At 38.8% G+C, this 25,812-nt stretch overlaps 1 protein-coding gene across 1 annotated transcript in view; it reads right to left on the reverse strand.

Annotated features, from left to right (window-relative positions):
- nedd4a (NEDD4 E3 ubiquitin protein ligase a) overlaps nt 1-25,812 on the reverse strand; it is a 113,181-nt gene that overhangs the window by 12,338 nt on the left and 75,031 nt on the right. Inside the window, exons 6-22 of the mRNA XM_048615917.1 lie at nt 25,016-25,118; nt 23,368-23,525; nt 21,747-21,873; nt 21,429-21,614; nt 20,863-20,925; nt 19,530-19,649; nt 16,346-16,552; nt 14,911-14,988; nt 14,289-14,343; nt 14,076-14,134; nt 12,095-12,160; nt 10,268-10,497; nt 9,789-9,910; nt 9,520-9,590; nt 3,159-3,254; nt 1,184-1,257; nt 503-563 (exon numbers count right to left, since the gene is read on the reverse strand). Of these exons, the coding sequence (XP_048471874.1) occupies nt 503-563; nt 1,184-1,257; nt 3,159-3,254; nt 9,520-9,590; nt 9,789-9,910; nt 10,268-10,497; nt 12,095-12,160; nt 14,076-14,134; nt 14,289-14,343; nt 14,911-14,988; nt 16,346-16,552; nt 19,530-19,649; nt 20,863-20,925; nt 21,429-21,614; nt 21,747-21,873; nt 23,368-23,525; nt 25,016-25,081 (1,839 nt within the window). The 5' untranslated portion in view covers nt 25,082-25,118. The remainder of the gene's footprint in view (nt 1-502; nt 564-1,183; nt 1,258-3,158; nt 3,255-9,519; nt 9,591-9,788; nt 9,911-10,267; nt 10,498-12,094; nt 12,161-14,075; nt 14,135-14,288; nt 14,344-14,910; nt 14,989-16,345; nt 16,553-19,529; nt 19,650-20,862; nt 20,926-21,428; nt 21,615-21,746; nt 21,874-23,367; nt 23,526-25,015; nt 25,119-25,812) is intronic.

Raw genomic sequence — 25,812 nt, forward strand, 5'->3', positions numbered from 1 at the left:
CTTCAGATTCTATGTGTCTCATTCAGATACTTCAAATTGATTGGCTAAGGAGAGACATTGGTTCCTGCCCATTCAGACAGGTCTTGGACACCATGTGGAGAACATTGTGCCAATGTCTATTTCTAGTTTCTGTAAGTTCTAGTGCAAACCCTTATGGAAAGTCAAGTGGATAAGTGAAAGTACAATGAATGGCTGGCACCACTTGTTTTACCTACAAAAATATGGACTATTAGGATGACGTGGGGAAAAATAATTCCACAGGCCCACATAATTTAACACAAGGATCATCTTGAATCGAAAACTAAATTGGGATGTTAGTCTTGGGTCAATGGAATCACTTCACCTTTCCTTTCCATTTATCTTTGTCATATTGAAATGATTCGAGTCTTAAAAGGAAACTCAGCACCGAAGTTAAATTCATTACACAACATCTTAGATTATGTATTGGCTGATTTTAATCTATGGAGTTAGATCAAGTAAAAAAAAAAACAATTCTTGTTACCTCCTTAAAAGAATTCATTTGTTCCTGGATGCGATTGACAAACCTCCACTGCATCACAAGGCTAAAATAGAATAAAAACAAAATAGCAGTGACATATCACTTTGCTGAACCTCACATTACTCGTTTCTAAATTCAGAACACAATATTTTAGTGAGAGGAGCACTTACAAACTGTGTGCAAGCAATGTTAAATATTTTCCTCTCATCCTTGGGAATGGAACCTTGGGTCATCCTAAACTGACAAAAATCAATTTCTCTGCAATCTCAAAGTCCCATGTTAAGGATATCTGCGAAGTCTGGAGTAATAATCTGATACCAGTCACCACCACAAAGCCAGCTTCACTGGGTATCTCACTCACATAACTTTCAAAGATAATTCATGCTGAGAATGGACCAATTTTCAGTAGTTGCACATGGAAGCAGGCAGTTTAAGGCTGGGTTGAAGAACTGACTGCTGGGAAAACAACAATTTACTATGTAACAATTTCGCAGACTTTTTTGGGATTGCTTAGGACTGACATCAGGTGTTTCAAAGCAGGGAAATTCCCCAGCAGGGTATCCTTTATCTTCATGAATGGAAAATATTGAACAAAAAAAATGCACATGAATATTTCAAACTGAGTTTAAAATATCTGTCACCAGCACAAATGAGGACATGATTCCGAAGTTCAAAACCACTCACTGAATGTATTCTTTCTTGTTTTTGTTGGTAACCAATATTTCTGATCCACCAGGTTTTAGTTCATGTTGTTGAGTCTGATAAAAAAAAGAAAATAAATCCAACATATTTCACTTAAACTATGGAAGTACTAGACGGCAGTTGTTGCCATAGGGTTCACATATATTGTTTTACAAAGTTAGAAAATGGCACTTTGAAATGGCATGTAAGATCTTTCATCAACAACATGACTTCTGTAGAACAGTACAGCACAGGAACAGGCCCTTTGGCCCACCACGTCTGTGCCAACCATGATGCCATTCTAAATTAATCTCATCTGCCTGCACATGGTCCATATTCCCTGCCCATTCATATAAGTCTTAAGTACTGACAAACAACCATCACCAACAATGAACTTTATGTGGAGTCTCATTTTTTCTTCAGATTTGATTTATTTTTGGAGATTTCAAACAAGTTAATTAATCTAATTGTCTCTTAATTCCCCTTGTTTTCTCCTCCTTTTATTTTATTTGCTGTACATTGTGTTTATTAAATTAACTTTGCTAATTTGCATTTTCTGATTTAAACTCTGGCTCAGTCGGAATTCTTCAATCTGACTGAGACTCGTTGTTACTTATTTCAGATCACCTGTAGAGGGCATAGTTCCACCTAACATTTCAACCCTAAAATCTGACACATCCAACGCAATCGGTGCAGTTAATTTCCAGCTTCCATTCTGCAATATTAGCTTTCTCACTTATAAAAATATTGAAACATCAAGAAGTGTAATAACCTTTACTTGGACTGAACAGACAGAGAAGCTGAGTTTGACTGACTTTATCAGGCACATATTTAACCGATCATAATCCAAGTTTTAGAAGGTTGATAAGATTAGATTGCACATGTAATGAGAAAAGTTAGTCTTTTGTTTTTCGACACATCCGAGGAAAAGTTTGCAAACAAACTACATTATCTCATAACTCTATATCACCTCAAAGAATCACATTTAAGAAGTTTTTGAAATAGCTAATGGTGTAACAGTATCCAATGACGGTTGTTGCTAGGTATTTGTTGTTACATCATGACTTGAAATGCTACTCCTTATCATTCAACTACAAGATGTCAAAAATCCACAAATGTACTACGACTGATATTCATGTAATGTCATAGGCAAAACAGTACAATATTGAAAAATAAATGTCTTCTTCAACTTGCGAAAATGAAACCATTCAGCACTTTAAAGTTCCACCTTTTATTTCTACATCTAACAGATCACAAATTATTGTCCAAATATTGGGATTGATTAAAACTACATTCCGCACAGGGCACCAAACACTATAAACTGTCACCTCAATTATTTAGCATCCTAAAAGTTGTCAATTTCATTATGATTTGTGTATGGGACAGCTCTTTCATTCATCTTGCTGCAGTGGTGAGCAACAAAAGTACCATTTATCACACAAAAAATTACACTTATGAGCTCTTTGGTCTGGAATGTCTGTATAGTGAATATGCAACTGAGCTAGTCCATTACTATACTACGTGCAAAAAAACAACATTTGAACTGTGTAGTTCAAAAACTGATACTAATACCATATAAAAGTTTCCTTCAACAGTTCTATTGATATTTCCCGACTACTTCTGGTGCTAAACAAGGCACTTTTCTTGAGACTAAGATTTGTAACATTAACACAACTCAAGGTACACCAATAATATGTTATGCCTTGTTACATCCTGTTAACACATACACTTTTTGATATGTATATAAATAGATCCCATAAAGGTCATTGCTGTAAGAGAATAATATAACAAATAGAACTAAATATATGTTGCCGTACTGTACTTAAAATGAACTCATAGCAATTTTGGTCTAACTACAAATTATGAATGTGGTTTACATTACAAGACAGATATCTGTACTCAAAACAATCACCAATATAATGCAACAGTTTAACTGCAAGTGAATTTAATTGTAAGCTGTGCACAAATGCATACTAACCTGACCAAAAAGCTCTTCATCAACCACGAATCGAAGATCCAAATCAGTTGGATCATTTTCAAGAATCCACATTAGCGAATTGTAATACTCACTGTCCTATAAAATCAGAGATTACTTGTTAGAGATTCACAGGGTTGAATTAGGCATTCTCAGGTGGAAGCACTTTTCTCAAAGAATTGCAACATAATGTGTAGATGCTGTGCCATTTATATTTTATATATGCTCAGGGTGTGATTGTCTCTTTTTCAGGCTAAGTATGTAGTTGGGCAAGCTGAGTACTGACGATGTTGCCATCCCTACCATTGAGAAAATGTAACCAATCATGCATCAGTTTAAGAGCTAAGAGACGATTATACTAGCCTATCAGAAGCCTCAACAGTGGCACCCCAGGTCCCCAGAGACTGCTGGCCAGAATTTTCAACTTAAGGTCCTTTGTTGGTGGTGGGTCAAGAGACCCCAGTGGAGTTTGTCACTCAGAATGGAATTGGTGAGCTGGTGAGACAATTCTACCAGGCCAAATTTGCCCAATCTCTCAATTTTGAAAAGCAGAAGCAAGCTTCTTTCCCGAGATTATGTGCAACATTATTTTGAAAAGAAACTAACACTTTAAAATGAAGGCTCAATTCCAACTCCTACGTCCATTATCCAAGAAGCTAATATTGCATTCAAAATTGTTTTGATTTTTGTTTCTGCTGGAGATTTTGAATGTTCTTTGGAAACTCGGATTGTTCAATGAATTACTCTAACTGACCTGTGACCAGGCTGAAAAAAAATCACTTGGCTCATGATTAAGGCAAAAATATGAGTCAAGGACAAATGCTGAAGAAAAAAAATATTAGCTCTGGCTGGATCCATGTGTATGTCAAATAACTGTACTTACAGTTAAAAATGACTTCAGATAATGCAAAAATTGTGAAAGCAGTGCACTGGAAGAACAATTTTCTTCTCTTGCAGTGTAGCAATAGATTATTGAAAACAGTTTCCATTGGCTGAAAATTTACAGCACAAGGGACTGAATGTGAAGTTATTACAAAATAGCTGGGGAACAGAAGGCCTCAACAGCACAGCTTTTGTAACAGAATAAAGATTTGTGAGAATTCGATTTTGATACAGAAGAATTTTCATTGTGGCACTAGACAATAGCCACTCATGCATACTTACACTTATCAGTAATATATTCCTCAGTACTGATACAAAAGAGTTGTATTACACAGTCATGTTGCTGTTGGAAACATAATTAATTGTTGCTGGACAGCTGGTTTGAAATGCAGAGTGATGCATGGGTTCAATTCCTGCACCAGCTGAGGTTACCATGGAGGATTCTCCTTCTCAACCTTTCCCCTCATCTGAGGCCTAGAGACTCTCAAGTTAAACCACCATAAGACAGGAGCCCTATGGTCCAGTAGATCCATGGTAACTTTTACCTTTTTAAGTGCTGCTGTACTCATTGGTTAAAATGCCTCCGAGTAACCATTTAACACATTTATGGTCTGAAACTCATCCCAACAGCTCTTTGGGATTGAGAGTTCTTCTTCCTCTAGCAAATTGCCAGTGCAGCATATTTGACATCTTTTGCAAGTCCCATTCCGATTTTATTTGGCAGCCCTGACCTTTGACTAATGGTCCATCACTCCCTTCCCTGAGTTTTCTAAAGTTTACTTTGTGTGGACTACCTTTATAAACATTCCTGTTGTTTTAATTCAGGGCATTATTTGGTGTGCTCTGTTAAAATTGGGTTTACTTATTCCCATTCCCTTGTAAATTAGAATTTGACAAAGTTTCACACAAACTCTTTTCTTTCTAGGAAAATTTAAATGCACAAAATAAAACACTTTCTCTTAGCTAAGTGCAATATAACACCCATTTTGTCACCTCTTATCCCTCAATTAGTGCCTTAAACAAATGATTGGATCATTAATTGCCATTTGTGGCAAATTTCTGTTTGTAAATCGGCAACCACACTTCTTAAATGACAATAGTGGTTGCCAACACTTGAAAAATGACCTCATTGTCCATAAAAGGCTTTGCAATATCCTGAAATCATTAAAAAAAAATGTAGAATCGTAGAATCCCTACGGTGTGAACGCAGGCTGTTCAGCCCATCAGGTCCACACTGGCCCTCTGAGGAGCATCCCACCCAGATCCACCCCTTACCCTAACCCTGTAACCCTGCATTTCCCATGGCTAATTCACCTAGCTTGCACATTTTTTAGACTAGAATAGAACACAGTCTCCACATTGGGACCAATTTCTTATGCTCCCTGGCTTATGAGTAATAATAGATACAACCTAATGGCTCCTTAGGCATTAACATTCTTCCCTAGCTCAATTATTCCAAAATTTGTTGCTCTGAGGTGTAATTTGAAGTTACCAAGAGTCTCACATGGAATCCAGCTCAAAGACAAAGATTTGTTTAACACTCATCTCAAATCTGGAGTTCAATTTGCCAAGTGAGGATTCAAGCTGGGGCTTAACTTCAAAAAAACAAACATATGAATCAGGAGGAGGAGCAGGCCATTCAGCCTTTCAAGCCTGCACTATCATTCAGTAAGATTGTGGCTGATCTGATTGTAACCTCAAATCCACGTTACTGCCTGCCCTGATAATCTTTCAACCCCTTGCTTAACGAGAATCTCTCTATTTCTGCTTGAAAATATTCAAGAACTCTGTTTCCATTACTTTTTCATGATGACAATTCCAAGGACTCATGGCCCTCTAGGAGAAAAAGATTCAACTTGTCTCTGTTTTAATTGGGTGATCCCTCATTTTTAAAATCCCTAGTTCTAGATTTTCCCATAAGGAAATATCCTCTCCACATCTGCCCTCACAAGACCCTTCAGGATTTTGTGTATTTTAATCAAGTTAACAATAACTCTTCTGAATTCCAGCACACAGCCTACCCTGTCGATCCTAAGATTACGTGCCCAATCCAGGTTATTAGTCGAGTAAACCTTCTCTGAACTGCTTTCTCTGAAGCATTTATATCCTTCCTTAAATACTGTACACATTACTGCATATGTGGTCTCATGAGTGCCCTATGTAACTGAAGTATAAATTCCCTATTTTTGATCTCAATTCCTCTCAAAATATATGACAACATTCTTCTAGTTTTACTGATTAGTTATAGAGTCATACAATATGGAAACAGGCCCTTTGGCACAAACTGGTCCATGCTGACGATGGTCCCCACTCAACTAGTTCCAATTGCCCGCATTTGGTGGATATCCCTCTAAACCCTTCCCATCCATGTACCTATACAAATGTTTTTTAAATGTTGCTATTGTATCTGCCTCAACCGCTTTCTTTGGCAGCCCATTACATATATTCACCACTCTCTACATGTTGAAGTTGCCCCTCAGGTCCTTCTTAAATCTTCCCCCTCTCACCTTAATCCTATGCCCTCTAGTTTTCAATTCCCCATCCTGGGAAAAAGACTATTTGCATTCATCCTATCTATGCCCCTCATGATGTTATAACCTCAATAAGATCACTCCTCATTCTCCTATGTTACAAGGAATGAAGTCCTATCCTGGCCAATTTTTCCCTATATCTCAGGCCTACTAGTCCTGGCAACATCCTCGTAAAACTTCTTTGCACACTTTCTCGTCTTAACTATGTCTTTCCCTATAACTGGGTGACCAAAACTGTGCACAATACTCCAAATGAGGCCCCACCAATGACCTATACAATTGTAACATAACATACCAACTCCTGAACTCATTGCCTCAACCGATGAATCTAAATGGCTTCCTCACCATCCTGGTCACTTGTGACACCACTTTCAATGAACTATGTACTTGTCCCAGACCCCTCTGTTCCACAACACTCCTCAGGACCTTACCATTTACTATTTCAATCCTACCTTGGTTTGACTTTCCAAAATGCAACACCTCACACTTATCAGTAGTGAATTGCATTTGCCAATCCTCAGCTTACTTCCCCATCTGATCAAGGTCCTCTGTAATTTTTGATAACCTTCTTCACTATCAACGATACCTCCTAATTTTGTATCATCCGCAAACTTACTAATCATGCCTTGTACATTCATATCCAGATCATTTATGTAAATAACAAATAACAAAGGTTCCAGCACTGCCCCTGTGGCACATAACTAGTCAAAGGCCTCTAGTTCAAGAAACAACCTTCAACCATCACTCTCTGCTTCCTACCATCGAGCCAATTTTGAATCAAATTAGCTAGCTCTCCCTGGATCCCATAAGACCTAATTTTCATGATTAGCCTGTTGTGTGGGACCTTGTCAAAGGCTTACTAAAGTCCATATAGACAACGTCCACTGCCCTACCCTCATCCATCCTCTTGGTTAGCTCTTCGGAAAAACTCTAAAAGATTTGTCAGACATGACTTCCTGCGCACAAATCCATGCTGACTATCCAAATGTTGGGTGATCCTGTCACTCCAATAACTTGTCTACTACTGATGTTAGGCTCACTGGCCTGTAGTTCCCTGGCTTGTCTTTGCTACCTTTCTTAAACAAAGATTAACCACCTTCCAGTCTTCTGGAACTTCTCTAGCAGCTGAAGATGAAGCAAAAATCTCTGCAAGAGCTTCTGCACTTTCTTCCCCAGCCTCCCAAAACATCTGAGGATGGACTTGATCAGACCAAGGGGATTTATCCACCTTAGTATGCTTTAAGGTGCAAACACCTCCTCTCTAGTAACGTGTATGTGGTCCACTTGTTTCCCTTATTTCCTTAGCATCCATGATTCTTTCCTCAATAAACACTGGGGAGAAAAAATCTCCCCCATCTCCTGTGGCTCCATACATAGATGGCCATGCTGATCTTTAAGCAGACCTGTTCTCTCCCCAATCACCCTTTTACTCTTAATATAGCTATAGAACCTCTTGGGATTATCTTTAACCTTACCTGCCAGATCAATCTCATATCGTCTTTTTGCTTTTCTGATTTCCCTTTTGAGTGTGCTCCTATACTTCTTTAGTCATCTAGGGATTCACTTGAGACAGATAGCTTAAACTCAAATGTATGCCTTCTTCTTTTTCCTGACCACAGCCTCAATATCCCTCGTCAGCCAGGGATCCCTAAACCTACCAGCTTTTCCCTTCACCCTAACAGGGACACACTGTCCCTGGACTCGATGTCACACTTTTAAAAGCCTCCCACTTGCCAGTCATTCCTTTTCCTTCAAACAGACTCACCCAATCGACCTCTGCTAGATCCTGCTTAATGGCCCCAAAATTAGCTCTGCTGCAGTTTAGCACCTTGACCTGTGGACCTGTCCTATCTTTTTCCATAATTATGATAAAACTAAGAGAGTTATGGTCACTGGACCCAAAGTGCTCTCCGACTGACACTTCAGTCATTTGCCTGACCTCATTTCCTAAGAGGAGACCCAGTGTTGCACCCTCCCAAGTAGGGCCCTTTACATGTTGTTTTAGGAAACTCACTTGGACACATTTGACAAATTCCACCCTGTCCGGGCCTTTTACACTCTGGGTGGCCCAGTCAATACAGGAGAAATTAAAACCTCCAATCAAGACTACTGTTATTCCTACAGGTATATGCAATCTCTCTACACATCTGCTCCTTTAGTACCTGCTGGCTATTTGGGGGTCTATAATATACTCCGAACAGAGTGATCATCCCCTACTTGTTTCGAAGTTCCAACCATACGACCTCGTTTGATGACTCCTTAAGAATATCCAAAGTACTGTTGTTATATCCTCCCTGATCAAAAGGGCAACTCCCCCTCCTCGCTTACTTGTACTTCTGTTACGCCTGTAGCTTCTGTATCCTGCAACATTGAGCTGCCTGCATTGTCCTTCTCTCAGCTATGCCTAGTTGCTGTACCTGAGCAAATTAGATTGTTTTTCATTGTTTAATTACTCTTGAATGGCTACCTGTCAATATCGACTGAAAACTCTCAATGATGGTCAATGGCCATTATCACTGACTGACCTCCCAAATTCTCATATCATTTCAAAGCTACAGTAACATGTGCAAATAGCCAGCATAACTGAGAGGACATCCCAGCTGTTGCAATTTTCCATGGTAACCAATTAACATTTCAATGTTTTATGGCTGTTCCTCAGGCTTAAGCTATTTGGCCATTGTACATCACTATGAAACCTGATTTTGCCCTATTTAACTTCAATGCAGAATTCTTTCCAGCAAAGGTCGCGGAGTAGTTTTCAGAAACAGGAGCCTGACAACCTCGTCTCAGACCAGTATAGAACAGAGCACTGTCATGAGCCCAAACAGAGCACTTCAACTGTTGCCCTGACAGAGAGGAGTTAACTTCCTGTTCTATGTCTCACTCCTGCACAAAGGGTGCAGTCACAAAAGGAACTATTATTCCCCATGTCCACAGCATGAAACATTTACCACCGACTCCATATCTTGCAGTGTAATTGGCTTCTGAAGCATCATCTTATACAACGGTCTGATGAAAAATCCTGCATGAATGAAAAACAAAAATCCAATCAATTTCTGAAAGTGCACAGAATTGGATACCAGCACCAGCAAATCATGCCAACTGAAATATTTAGAACAAGTTTTCTGTCCTGTTCATAAAGTATACAATTTCTAAAAGAACATTTCCAGACACCAATAACAGTACAAATCTGTACTATCAATGCAATCTATATACCTACCATCTAATAATTTTCCATGGTAAACTGCCATTCCAGCTACGCGGCCTATGAACTTGAAGTAAGATAGATGCTCCTCATTGCAGAGTCCGGAGTTTGGATTTATCTGTAAGGTGTAATTGTCCCTAAAGGAAAAAGGACGTTGGACTGGATTAAATGATTACAGTACAGTAACCTGGCAGTCAATAATAATAACGGAAAAGCACAGAATCTAATCAGAAAACATGAAAATCTAATGGAAGGAAGAAGGTTTGCAGTGAGACTGAACCTTTACAATGGCATTAGTGTCTGTAACCACTTTCGTCATCTCTATAATAATGCTGTTTCATTGTGAGACTGCAAAAACTCACCATATACTGAAGAGACAATGCAATTATGCAATGAGATATCAGTGAGAAAGTGCTCAAAATTTTAGTACTTTTCAGTTAAGGGATTCTGACAAATACAAAGCAGTTGTTTCAATGTTGAAACTATTAACTTACGTGGCAGAATATTCAAACAATCCATAATAAGGATTGAACATCTCCTTGGAGAGAAGAAAAAACCATTCCCTGGCAACACCACCATAATCCAATCCTTTTTCAGCATCAAACTCAATCCATAGTCTGGCTTTAAGGAATTCCACCCTCTTCACAGACATTATTTTTCTGTAGGAATCTTCCAAGATTGCATTACGGCGTAGCTTCATTTCAAACCGATTTGGACCGTCAGACTGCAAAAGAAAAAATCACTGAGGGTGAGGGGCTTATTAACTGATTCAACGATTACCTGATTTTGTAGGTACACGTACTGCCAGGAAATTGAATTTCTGTAATACAATATATGAAATTTTACATTTAAAAAGGGACACCTTTCATTCAAATGGTGGCACTTATGGCCCTCAGATCATCTCATTTACACCAAGATTACTCATTGAAATACAGGCAACTATTTCTGTAGTCAATTTGTGAGCAGCAACAATGCACAAACAAAACAAGTATCTAGTTATTTTGTTTCAAGGACCTTGTTCTGGTAGGAAATATTGATTAGAACACAAGAACAGCTTTACAATTACCCAAACAAGTAAATGGTGACTCGCTTTAAAGTCTCACGCAACAGAATAAGGAGAGGCATGTGGAGCCATTCTCCACTACAATTCCATCTGCCAAAGAAACTTGGCTTTTACACAAGTCTACAAGTCTAAATTGTAAGTCAAAAGCAAGCGTGTGTGTGCGTGTGCGTGTGTACACAAGCACCATTGTGCAGAGATCAAAATCCACTTCTACCATTGCCTCGCTATTGCCACGTCAGATATTGTTCCTGCCAAACCTGCCGTCAAAGTAATCATGGTCATAGAATAGACTGCCTTTCTTTAACTAAAGATTTAACATTAAGCATGCAAAAAAAAAAATTTAAAAAAGAAAAAAAGTGTAAATCCTAAATAATATCAACCACTTAGCTGAACAATTGAATTTTAAAAAAAACACTCCTGCTGAAGTGGTCCAGCAGACAGCTTTCAATCTTCTGACAAAAGAAATCTTGCTCCAGAGCCATCCATGTGTAGGCCTCACCAAAAGCTTCGTAAGCGCGACTCCATTTAAAAAAAACTCCTCCACGCTTTTATAAAAAAAATTGCTTTAGCGATGTTAATAAAGGCTTTCTTCAATGCGTATAATTTTGTAGAAAAAAATGTGCCGTCCATGTGTAGGCCTCTGCAAAACGATCATTAACAGAACTCCATTTGAACCAAAAGTCTGTTAACAGAACCCCATGTGAAATAAAACGACTATAAAAGAACTAAAAATGAATCAAAATAAAAATCGTATACTATTGAAATGTAATAACTGTAAGAAATATAGAACTAAATCTGGAAATAAGCCTGAATCTCAGGAACAGCTGCAAGATCCACACGACTCTCAGTCCACCATTTTGTTCATTTGTCGTGCATGAGTGAATCATATGGATGTTTACATCAATTGGTGGTGGTTCATGGTTGCCATAAGACTTGCTGTCTATTCCAAACCTTTTCTTTTTACTTAATTCAAATTTCACTTTGTGTCATGAACACAGCCAGAACACTAGCCAGAGGTTTTGGATGGCTAGTCTAGAGACATTACCACTAAACCACTGCCTTAGCCTGCAAAATCACCTTGAGATATCCTGAGGTTATTTAAGGCGCAATATAAAATGTTAAACTTTTTCTAGTGACCCCCTATCATTCCAGTCTCCATGGGCATGGTTGAAAAACACACATATTTCAAAAATATTTCTGTATTCTTTGCTAGTATCAATGAAAATGAATACACTGAAGCTACACAGAAGATACTCACAGGCTTCCTCAGCTTTTTCCTGAAATAATCATACTTCTGTTTGTAATCTCTTGAGTAAGGCACAGCCTAGAAAACAGAATCAAATCCAGCACATTGTAGACTTTTAGATAAACACTTAAACCACAGTCAATTGAATTTAACTGTCTAATGATTTACATGATACAAAAATAGGTTACCTCTATTCAAGAAAGGAAGGAAACAGAAAGTAGGTAACTACATAACAGTTAGTCCTACTGCTGTCATAGGGAAAAAGCTAGGATCTATTATCACGGAGATTATAGCACTTAATATCGGAATACAACTAGGCAGAGTCAACATAGTTCTTTGTAAGGGAAATCATGTTTGACTAATTTATTAGCGTTCTTTCATGAAGTAACATCATGTGAATAAATCAAAGTTTGTGGATGTGGTGGACATTGATTCCAAAAGGCATTTGATAACATGGCACATTCAAGATTACTCCACAAGAGCTCATGGGTTAGAGTGCAACATTTTATCATGTATTGAGGACTGATAGGCAACAGCAGAGAATAGGAATAAATAGGTAATTTTCATGTTGTATATATAAACAAATGGCTTGCATGAAGGTATGGTTTCTAAATTTACTGATGATTCAGTCTACTTCACATTCTGTCAAAGATAGATTGATAAGAGTCTACTACGGCATGTAGATAGCTTATGTGAGAGTGGGAGAAAAATTGTCACATTAGTATATAATGTGGAAAAATGTGAAACTGCCCACTTTAGTAGGAAGAATGGAAAGGCAGTATATTATTCAAATGTAAAAAGAATACATAATTCTGAGGCACAGAAGGATCTGACATCCTGGTACTTGTATCATGTTAGCATGTTAGTATCATGTTAGTATACAGCATTTGATTAGGAAGGCAAATGGAATGTTATTTAGAGAGTGTCTACTGATAACCGCAACTGCGAACAACTGGACATGTGGCTAAACTGGAAGTACGCAGGTCAATGATTCCAGAACTGCTACATCATTATGCAAAATTACACTGACATTAAACATAAACACTGCACTGCACATGCACAGCGAAGAAGCACAATTTTGAAACAAAGTTCAGCAGGGGGACTGAGGACATGGGACCAAGGGAGGGGGTGTGCAGGGGAGCGAGTACTTGGGCAGGGGCATCGCCCACTCCTGTTCACAGCTGAATCCTGTTTAAACCCAGAACCTGTTTAAATGCACAAATTAAAGTGATGCATAGTATACAGGCGATGGTGTCAGCAAACGCAGCCAATTGGTCATTCAAAGGGGAATAGAATATAGAAGTTGGGCGGTTTTGTGACAATTGTAGTGCGGTGATGGGATTGCATCTTCAGTACCGTGCGCAGTTTTGGTCTTCCTTCACTTGAGAAAGGGTATTATTGCATTTGAAGTTCAGAGAAGGTTCCTGCAAGGTTGGGGGTGTAGTGGGGGTAGGGGTGTTCTCTTGTTTAAGGAAATGTTGGAGCTGTATCCACTGAAGTTTAGAAGAATGAGAACTGAAGTTAATGAAACATAAAAAGATCACCAGGGGATTTGGCAGAGTGAGACGATGTGGGGGAAATTAGAACTCAGGGACACAGTTTAAAGATGAGGAATCTCCCACTTAAGGTGAAGATTAGGGAATTTTTTTTTCTGGGAGGCCATTAGTCTACGAAATTCTTTTCCTAGAGATCTGTGGAGGTAGGGTCATCATGTTATTTTTAAGGCTCAGTTACGTAGATTATTGATTGATAAATCAGTCAAAGAACAAAGGGATTAGACAGGAAGATGAAGTTGAGGCCACAATCAGATAATCTTATCAAATGGCAGAGCAGGTTCCAGGGGCCAAATGCCTCCTCCTACTCCGAATTTGCATGTTCATAATTAGGTGGCCTGGAAATACAGGTACATGCAGATTCCAATGCTGATGAGTTCAAATATTGAAATATAATGTAAAATTCTACATTCTAAATTCATAGATTTTGTTTTACATACAGGTCCAGTGATGGCTACATTCTGTAAGCGAGGATCCTCCCACTGGGTAGCTTTAGAATCTGTAAGAAACAGTTTTAAATTTATTTTTCCTTTACTTATGTGACAAAAACTTCATAGATTGAAAACAACTGTCAGTTAAAAATGTTCAGGTTTAAAACTGATGCTACTTTAAGAACAACAATATTTCAGAACCGTAAGAAATGTCATACTCACTATGGTCAATGTAGAAAATTCTACCATCCGAGTGAACCCTCTCCTCCCAGCCAGGCTGTAGCAAAATGTAAATTTTAAACAATGAATTACAGGAAAAGTTCACCAAATGAGACAGAACAAAAGTAGTGATAATTGGGCTTTTTAAAAAAAAGACAAACAATTTCAGATATCTACAGGATATATTTACAAGATTCATTCATGAACGGGATGAGGGCATCGCTGGTTAGGCAGCATTTATTGCCCATCCCTAATTGCCCAGAGCGCAGTTAAGAGTCAACCACATTGCTGTGGGTCTGGAGTCACATGTAGGCCAGACCAGGTAAGGATGGCAGTTTCCTTCCCTAAAGGACATTAGTGAACCAGATGGGTTTTTCCAACAATCGACAATGGATTCATGATCATCATTAGACTCTTAATTCCAGATATTTTATTGCAGTCAAATTCCACCATCTGCCGTGGTGGGATTCGAACGTGGGTCCCTAGAACATTATCTGGGTCTCTAGATTAACAGTCCAGTGATAATACTACTAGGCCTTTGCTAGTATGTCAATAAAATATTCCAATGTGCAAATCTGGGGGAGAATGAGGCAGAGCAACAGAATTAAAGGACTGCTTGACTTACAGGAAGTGGCCCAAGGTCTGAAGGATCTAAAGATGGTCGGTGTCTTAAATGAGCTGGAATTTTCAATCTTGGGTCCTCCTGGTTACAATTTTAAAGCAGAGAGTTAATTAACAATAAATAACCACTCCACTGAATTAGCCAATACAAGAAAAAGCCACTTCATCCTTTGCGTAATCAACACAATTAAATCAAAGTCAAGGATTAATTTATAATTTTTTTAACCTGCTGTCATTCAAGTCTTAATTAATGGAAACTTGCTAGATTAACAGGGGGCATCAGATGAACTCATACATACTCCTGCATTTTAAAAAGAATGCTTAAAGTGAAGGAGCAAATTACTGCAGATGCTGGAATCTGTACTGAAAACAGAAAATGCTGGAGATCACAGTGGGTCAGGCAGCATCCATGGAGAGAAAGAAAGCTAACGTTTCGAGTCTAGATCACATCAGCTCTGACAAAGAGTCATTTAAACATGGACTGCTTCAATATCTAAGAAGTAACAAATGGTGCTGGACATTGTGTAATCATCAGCGAACATCCCCACTTCTGACCTTACAATGGAGGGAAGGTCATTGATGAAACAGCTGAAGATGGTTGGGCCTAGTACACCACCTTGAGGAACTCCTGCAGAGATATCCTGGAGCTGAGATGACCAACCTCTAATAACCTCAACCAACGTTCTATGTGTCAGGTATGACTGTAACCGGCAAAGAGTTTGCACCCCACCCCACCCCACCACCGATTCCCATTGATTCCTGGTTTGCCAGGGCTCCCTGATGCCACACTGGGTCAAATGCAGCCTTGATGCCAAGGGCTGTCACTCTCACCTCACCTCGGGAATTTAACTCTTTTGTCCATGTTTGAACAAAGGTTGTAATGAGATCAGGAGCCGAGTGGCCTTGGAGGAACCCAAACTGGGCGTCACTGAGCAGGTTATGGCTGAGCAGGTGCTGCCTGATAGCACTGTTAATGACACCTTCCATCACCTTACTGATGATTGAGAGTAGACTGATGGGGTGATAACTGGCCGGGTCAGATTGGTCCTGTTATTTGTGTACAGGACATACCTGGACAATTTTCCACATTGTCGGGTAGATGCCAGTGTTGTAACTGTCAGCTGATCTCAGCCAACATGGTGGTTGGGAAGCTATAAATTTACCTCGGTCTCCTCAACTTGTCCATCTACTCAAGTAGTAGAAACAAGAACTGAAGTTTGTGATAACACATATCTTGACTTGGGGTACGTCAATAAAATATTCCATCTTTATTGAATTCAGCACAATTGAAAATTATTGAAATTAATTTCAAGGTACTAGAAAATGGACACATTAACACTCATTACCAATAACGCTCATCTCCTCAGCAGAGGAGAAGAAAAACAAATCAGCCTTTACCCAAAGCAACTGGGATGGGGTTGGGGGTGGGTTCAACTTACCCATGTTGTTGTTTTGGTGTTGTGATCAATGAAGAAATGTCTACCATTGGTTGCATGTCGGACTTCCCAGCCTGGAGGGAGAAAGCCCAAATCATATTTCCGTTGATGGCTTGGGGAATTTTGTGGAGAATCTTGAGGAGATACTGTAGGAGGAAGATATGCTGTGGGACTCCGACAGGGTTTTGGTTGCACTGCTTCACTAGTGGTCTGTGCCCAAAAATAAAATAGCCATATGTAAATAATGTCCGTTCATAAAATACTAAAATGGAATTGTAACAATTTATCTCAATATAAGCCACTGAATCTTTTTGGATCATGGAAAAGTAAAATGAACAAAGGAAAAGCAAGAGTTACTTAGGCACCATGTCGTCTAAAACTCATTACTATTTTGGGACTGATACCTACAAAGGAGGTTTCTTCAATTTCTCCCAAATATGCTGGACTTCATGCAAAAGAAGTGGATTGATGGAGGTGAGAGGTCTCAGAAAGCTTTGTAACTCATATACCCATTTCCCTAATATTCAACACTTGCCTGGAGGACATTTACCAGGTTTCAAGTACAAATCCAGAAAATAAGACAGGAAAACAATACTCAGGCACAACAATAACTACAACTAAGGAGGAACACATCACAAACATACTGTGTTACAAATATAAGGTTAATGAGATTGTTTTGTTTTGGGACTGTGCGTTTAATTTAGGTAGGATGGAGGAATGAAGGATGTTAATTCGATGTTAAAGTCAAAAGGGGCCACTGTTGTTTTGCTTAGAACTAATTGGCAGATATTCAGACCTGTAAACAAAGACCACTGCAGGTAGACTACTGGTGCCCAGGTCGGGTTTTGTTAAGGATTATACTTTAAACTGTCTATTCAATTTCAAGATAGGATGGAGTTGGAAGCTGGTTCTAAGGATAGCTAATTAGCAGCTCTACCCAGCTAATAACACCCATTTGATTCACATTACAATGGAGACATGTTTTTAGATTGTAGCGTTATGTTACTGGTTTTACTAAAGATCTCCCTGAATCTAATAGACCAGGGAAAATGTGTGTGTTTTGTGTGTGTTAGCGAGACAGAGCGCGAGAGAGATAGGCAGTCCCTATTCTTCCCCCACAGAAAATCCTATTGGAAACTCGAGCTCTGATTGAAGAGACCAGGTTCATGGCATTTCAAATGAAGCTGCAAGATTGACCTAGCTTTGGCTACAGGGAGGGATCCCCAGAATAACCTATAAAGTGTAAATATTGTCAGAGAACAGAGTTACTTCATTGAAAAAGAAAAACACAGTTAAGAAGTACTTTGGATTTGCTCCTGGAGAATGAAGTGCTCACACTAAGAGATGTATAACCACTGCACAGCGATTTTGGTCTTTCAGAATGTTACATGGGGCAGTCTTTTCTGTAGATTAAGTAACCACTGTCAATTGAAATAGCATTTCATCAAGGTTTCCATTAGATTGCTTGCTACCTAAAAGTCTTAAAACTTGAAATCTTGTGCAATTCATTTAAGGTTGCTGGGAATTTGAATATGAAGAAGTGTTGTTGATCTCTTTAAAGATTATAACAAACCTCAGAAATGATGAAGGAAAATTAATTAATCCATATAAAAAGGAAATGGATTGAGAAAGAAACGAGATTAGCAAGGCCAAGGTAGATGAGGAAAGGTGTACCTGGTAGGCTGGAGTGCAAGATTCAACATGCATGTAATGTTTTACCGTGTTCTGATATTTGGTGCTCATACAATTACAGTACACAATGTCAGAAATGAAAGTGGAATGAAAGAGAAGTGGTCTGCTAGAACTGGCAACTTAGAATAATTTATTACACAAATTTTATAACAAGTTATACCTTAATGCAGACCTTGATAAAATGCACCATGTGTACAGTCAATGTAAATGTACCAAAACACTTCAGCAAATCTTAACTCGTCAGTAGGTCAAGTTCTTGTTGCCAATCATTTGTATGGAGCAGCATAGTGGCTCTTTCTTCGGACCAGTGACTCAAAGGTTACAAGTTCAAATTTCTCCCTCCAGATTGTGAATTTGAATTCAATAAATTTATGGCATAGCATTAGAGAAACAAACCACGTCTGGTCTGCATAGAATTCAAGTCCGCACATCTTGTTGTCTCATGCTGTCCCTGAAATGGCTTAGTATGTTTATACAGTCATTTTCAAAAGTCAGTCCAGCACAATATGTTCAAGATAATGGACAATAAATGTGGTCTTTTCAAAATCAGCCTCTTCCTAGGAATGAACATTTAGACCCATTTCCTGATCATTAAAGCCACATACTTTCTGTTGACATGACAAAATCTCATGCATCATTTAAAACAATATACTTTGTCTCTTATCCAACATAACAGTTCCACATTCTTTATAGCCTCTTCTCCAAAACTGTGAGCAATACATGTGCTTGAATATATGATAGGGGTTTGAAGAACAGGCAGTTCTAACTGGGTTCTCTTCCAATTGATTACATGACAACATCCATCAATCACTCAAGATACAATGAAAAATAGTCCACATCATGAGCCCAGTAATTCTGACAGGAGAACAGCAAATCTGAACCTCAGTTTCACAGATTCTTGGCTAGATCATTTTTACAGAAAAAAAATTAAAACAGCAAAACAATCAATCTATTCTTTCTGGTTGGGGTGGGGGAAAGGGGGCAGCAGTGGAGAAAGAGGAGATGGCTGGGGAACTTTAGAAGCTAAACCCTGAAACCAGGATACAGCATCTGATTAAAGGACTGTACTGACAGCAATAATAATGAAGATGGTGACTCAGATTGGAATACCTGCTGATGGGATGTGCAAGCATGCAACATTAAGTGTCAAAATAGCTGTTACTGTTTCAAATTTACCAAAAGGAAGCCAACATTTTTGTTCAGCTAACAACTGACCTACATTTAACAAACAGAACATGGAATCATCAGGAGTTCCAAGCTTCCTTAATTGCATCATCTTCATAAAATGATGACTAAGTTGGCCCCTCAGCTCACATGAGTTTCAAACATTCATGTAAGAGCTCTTATGGTAAAATGGTCTTGTGCCTACCTCTGAGCCAGGAGGTCCAGTTTCAAGTCACATCTGCTCCAGAGGTGTGAGATGACATCCCTGAACTAGTTGATTATAAAATACCTAAAATATTCACGAACACTGAATTTCTGTCATACAACTTGCCTGCATAACAGGTCGCGTCCAACTGGTGGTTCGGTTATTGTGGTTGACATAGTAGGCTCTTCCCTTGTCATCCTTCTTTACTTCCCAGCCAGGGGGCAATCCTGTTGAAGTGGGTAAAATCTAATGTGGGCAAAAGACAAAATTACCATTGTAAACAAAGCCCAAACAACACAAAGGAATCACCAAAAGGTAAGAAGTTTGATTTGCATTTATTTTTTAAAAGATCAGGACTTCACCTGATGACAGAGCAGTGTTCTGAAAGCTTGTGTTGCCAAATAAACCTGTTGGACAATAACGTGGTGTCGCGTGACTTCTGACTTTAAAAGATTAAGATTCTGTTTGTTAACAGAATTCATTCTGCAAAGAATTCTACAGGATTTCTCGATGTGAACATCAACAATAAAGCTCCATAAGGGAAGCACAAGGGAAAGACTTGTGTCATAGCTTCTATGTGGCACATTTTGTTTGTTAAGAGCCCCATGAAGTACCTTGGGAAGTTTTACAATGTTATGGTGTCATATAAAATCAAGTTGTTTTAAACCAGATTTTTATGTTTATACTGTCAGATTCACTGCAGTGTTCATGAGGTAGTCAACGTTTGACTGGTAACTTGGCTTGTTCTTTGAAAGCCACTTCTCAAGAGGTTCGATTAAGTCTTTGAAGAAGTTGTATGCACAGCTTAGGAAATGTTTTCATTTAAAATGAGGTGTTTTTAAAGTGGACATGGTGTAACAAATAGGAAACAAAGATCTACTATTTATTAATTGCTCTATGGTCAAGAAGCATTAGAATCAGAATTTATATTTGAGACACCTTTGGACTTCTGACTTGTACCAAATTGGGCTGTTGAGATGAGTTCAACAAACTTTACAGTTCTGGAAATGATCCAATGTCAAGAGCTAATTTAAGTGCCGTGAACATCAATCACTGAGAATGGTAACTGGTGCAGATCACAAATCTGACCATTTTTCTGCTAATACTGAAGGAAATTAAAGAGAAGATGGAATCAAGGATAAATATTGTTCAAATCAATCATATTAAAAATGCTAATCAGTGAAACTTGTCTAAGTTACAGCTGCATGGATTGCAACTTTAGTGACTAGAATTTAATTTGAAATGTACTGAAACCATTCCTGGACAAGTAAATGACCGGGAAAAAAAGAATGTGGGCATCAAGAATGATGGCAATAAACTGATGAGGAGGACTCCAGGCAGCACAGTGTGCTGAAGGAACTACTCTTTGTTTCTCCTTTTAAGAAAGGGGGTATTCAAGTAAATGCTAAGTAACTGCACATATTAGCTACGTTTAAACAAGGGAAAAGGCAAAACTCACAACTGGCAGTGCTGGCTGTTCATCCATAGTAGCTTGTGAACTTCCCCGTCTACTGGAATGACTCTTAAAGTAAAAGAGAATATGTAAAATAACAAAATAATTTGCACAGAAATATAAAATAATCTAAAATATTTTACAAATAACGTTAGTCAGTGCAACTGAATACTGGAAAGAGAAATAGGTGGCTATGTAACAAGCTGGAAGGATTTTCCAGAGTCAGAAGCCAAAATAGTACATTAAAACCAAATCATTTTGATTAAATCTATGGTCGGTTCAATATGGAACAATGTTGAAGTGTGCTATACATTTACTCCAAAGTTTTAAATATTTTGTTGGCACATGCAAACCATACATCAAGACTGGCCTGGCTGAGGACTGCTCAAATCTAACAAGTGGATATACAGCATTCATTTAATTCTAATTTGTGAACTCTAGCATTATGCAGGAAGACCCTGGAAACTTTCACAGAAGGAATTCAGCACATGAACCTTTTTTAATTATGGAAAGACTGAAACCAAATATACATTTAAATTACAAGAGGCTTAGAAAGCTGACATTCTACTCACTGAGCAGGAGCTGCGACGATCTGTAACCGTGCATCCAGATGCCTGAAAGCGCCGACTAAGTTCCTCTGCTAGTTGATTTTGCAAGTCAAAACTTGTATTTTGTCCCGTAGGTGTGTGGGGAGGTGGGGGTGACTGAGGGTTGCAGTTACTGAACACAGTTTCATCATCAGTTATAATTTCCCAGCTCTGCTAAAAGCAAAGGTTTTATTTCAAGATATGCATTTTTTTAAAAATGTCACTAATTATTAATTTCAGTTCACTTTTAGACCCACTGCTCATCTGCAGATTTTCTTTGAAGTGAAAAACATTGAAACTCACATCTGGGGAATCTCTGTTGTTTTCAGAAGTTTCGATTTCTTCTGATATCTGTCTCCGTGTACTATATACATGCTGTGCTTCCAGCTGGATGTTATTTCGACAACGATTTATGTCTGATGCCGTGTCCCTATAGGGAAATTAGAGATAACTCTCCGAACATTATGGTTGTATTTCTCCTACAAGTATTGCAAGGACACATCTATCACTTTGATTGGCAAATCTTTCACAGATTTGGAGTTTAATCACTGCAAACAAAATCAAAAATGTCACCTTTCGATCAGAAGTGATTCTCTAGAGTTTCTTGAATCATCAGAAAGAGATTCAACAGAGGCTGAAAGGTGTCAGTCTATCTGTTGTAAAGGGTCACAGTAAAATAGATAAAAAGCATATTGCTAAGTACTCCCTTCACTGGACAGTGTTGGCAATTCAGCTGCCTTTATATTGCTGTTTGCTTGCCGTAACTGACATCTTGCTAATAGCAGCAAATAGCTGTGTTTACTGAGGCCAGCCACGAGGCCAACCTGGCAAAGAGTGCTTTTGGAGAATCTGACAACACAACATCATCCCACAACAAAGTGAGTATTGCTCATTAGGCACTGCGAGCACTATCAAAGCATTATAACATAATAGCAACACGAGACCCCCGATAGTTCGTATAACAAATGAAATCTGGCTCATCTCAACCCCAAATCTCATATTTAGTATAGTCTGCAGAATTTAAACAAAAATTCCACTGAGTAACAGAATAGGAAAAGGCAGCTCAAATAATTTTAAAAGACTTTACAACTCAGCCACCAATATTTTAAAGCAGCCAACTGACCACCTTCGCTTATGCTAATCAATAGCCTATTCCATCATGAAAGATGCCATTTTGTTCGTGTTGAGTATAAATAAATAAATTTGAATGAATCACCAAGCTAATTCATGCACCAAGGGAGACTTTCCCTCTTATGAATGTGGCTTCACTAAATCAGTATCTTCCCTCTGGCACACATTCTAAAAATAGCTCATTCACAGCAATGCAAACTTTTACTAGTTTTTCTTCTCATTTCCACTTGGGTTGTAAAGCTGGGTCATGAGTGGGAGTCTAAATGAGAAGTTTATAATGAATTCTTGGATGCTATTAGCATTAAACAATGAATACATTTTGCACTTTAGATTTCAAGGTCAGCAGAAAACAAATGTTACTTTTTCCAAGTAACATCCTTTTAATCATCTGTAAGCTGACCCACTTTCCCTGATAGTACAATATAGAGGGCAGTTGTCTCACTGTACTTGTTCAGTTCTACACCATAGAGGCCAATCCAGCAGCTATTTTTAGAAACTGTTAACTTGCTGCAAGTAAAGACAGTGCAATGTTGAAGGGCTGTAAAGCAGAATTACTTTTCAGACTGCAGTGAGATTTGTTCCTTCATTCCACCACTATCAGAGCACCTTGAAGGTCTGAGGTTACCTGAAGAACTCAATCCCTACCCTCCCCTAAGGCGTGGTCACCCTCAGGTTAAACCACCACCAGACGTCTCTCTCTAATGAGGGAGCAGCCCCATAGTCCTCTGGGACTATGATGACATTTTCTCAGGGCACCCTCCTTCATAGACACAGAGAAATCCTATAGACTTACTGAGAACTTGGTCGAATCCACTGTGTTGTTCTGGTTTCGTGGTTGACAAAGTAAGTTCTTCCCAGATTATCCTGCTTCTCCTCCCATCCAACAGGTAGTGCAGGGGGGGGTTGGCTATGGACAGTCACACTCTGTTGGTCCAGAAGTTCCCAGCCAGGCTGTAGAAAAAATAAATTCAAGCATGGAAAATGAGGCCTATTGTGATATTACCAACTTCTTTAAAAACAAAGTTGTAATTTTTTTTATTCAGAGTACAAATTTAAATTATATGTTCTGAGAAATTTAGGATCTACTTGTCACATGTACGGTTTAAAAGATGTAAAAGGTATTCGTTAACATGATCACAGAATCCCTACAGTGTAGGGAGCAGGCCCTTTGGCTCATCAAGTCCACACCAAGCCTCCCAAGAGCATCGCAGCCATACGTACCCCCTATCCTACCCCTGGCTAATCCACCTAACCTACACATCTTTTGGACTACAGGAGGAAACCAGAGCATTCGGAAGAAAACCACACAGACATGGGGAGAACATGCAAACTCCACACAGACAGTCACCCAAGGGTGGAATTGAACCCTTGTCCCTGGTGCTGCGAGGCAGCAGTGATAACCACTGAGCCACCGTGCCTGATCTATATAAAAGAAACCACTGTTGATTAGAATCCAAAAAACTGAACTCTGAAATAACAGGCTTTCAAGTTTCATTTAATTTGTTCCCTTAAGATCAAAGTACATTTAATCTCCATTTTTGCAAATTAGTGATTTTTGTGACCATTTAATGCCCAGTGGAAGGTTAGTAAAATGAGGTTCTCTGCACAGCAAGGGCGTCGAGTCATATTGTACAGTCAGAACCAAACATCTCAAGAGAATCTAAAACATCACGTATCACTCTGGTTTGTTTCTGTATATTTTCCTTGAAGCGATACCAAGCTTGCAAATACATGGTATGCCTGTTGGTTGAACTAAAAAATTTCACCTTGTCTTTAGAAAGAAATTAAGATAGAAAATTTAAAATGAATGGGTGACAGGGAATGGGGAAGAAGAGAAACAAAAGAGAACTTGCAATTAGAACCGTTGTGCGAGAGTTTCACTGCAAAACTTCATTTACACACAGAAAGAGCAATGCTTTTACTGATAAAGCCTGATAAGAACTGTAGTGGTTTGCTCTTGGGCCATCAGTGCACACAGCCTGATGGAAATTACATTTATTAGAGACAGATGGTTTGCACAGTGGTGCATAAGCATAACAAATGAAACTGCAGCATTCAACAAAACAAATTGGTGACTGAAGAAGGGTCCCAACCCAAAATGTCGACTCTCCTGATCCTTGATGCTGCCCCACCTGCTGTGTTCCTCCAGCTCCACACTGTGTTGAGTCTGACTCCAGCATCTGCAGTTCTTGCTATCTTCAAATTGTTGACACCCCCACCCCACCCTGGCAGTCCTTGCAGGTGTTTGTGTGTGCGCGTGTGTTGAAGACACAAAGTACAAATTTAAAACAACAGTTTTAAAACACTGACTGAAACTTAAATTAAGGTTTTTGAGTAGATTTGAAACTTAAATTGCTAGGCAATTATTTTTTCACAAATCCATCAAAGTTGGTCATTGAAATGATCACAATGATCAGAAAAATGGCGTTTGTTACATTTACCTCCAATTCATCAGCCTGCTCCGTGCTATCTTCTTCGGAAGCATTACTCTTAGGCAAATAGGTCATCTTTAATCGAAGGTGCCCTTTAACCCTGGACTTATGACTGTAGGAATTATAGAAAAAGCAGAAATTGATAATAATCAGGCAACTTTCGTCCAAATACAGACAATATTCAAATAGGAAGAACACAATAAATCCTATCTTTCATTATTGTGTTTGTTTCCCAAAAAAAGAAGTTTCTATAAGATTATTGCTTCCACCATACAGTCACTATAGTAATTCACTCATGAAAAATAGCCGGTTGAGGCAAGTACTGGAGGCTTCCTGACACCTAAGGGACCAGAACTCAACAAGAAGCAAACCCTTCTGGTGGGAAGCAAACAATGAAGAAAATAAATGTGGTAAATGTCAAATCTCAAGTTTCTCATTCCAAGTCGTTTAATTCAAGTTAGCTGCCAATTCAATATTTCAAGCACTAAACTCCGTTTGCTTCTTTATCACAATTCCTGATTTTAAATAATTAAATAATTCACACTTTTTTTAATGCAACAAAAGGGCTTGGAGGTAAGATCAGGATTAAATCCTGTCTGCACCGCAGATATGTTGCAATGCATTCTTCCAGTAAACCTTGGATGAAGATAATTTTTTGCCTTGTACTGTTGGACAGTTATTTATTGGTTAAGCATCGAGTCTACCTATGGACCTGAGATAACAAGGTGTAGAGCTGGATGAACACAGCAAGCCAAGCAGCATCAGAGGAGCAGGAAAGCTGAAGGGTCTAGGCCCGAAACGTCAGC

The sequence above is a fragment of the Rhincodon typus genome, chromosome 33 (genome assembly GCF_021869965.1).
Source record: "Rhincodon typus isolate 14 chromosome 33, sRhiTyp1.1, whole genome shotgun sequence".
NCBI lineage: Eukaryota > Metazoa > Chordata > Chondrichthyes > Orectolobiformes > Rhincodontidae > Rhincodon > Rhincodon typus.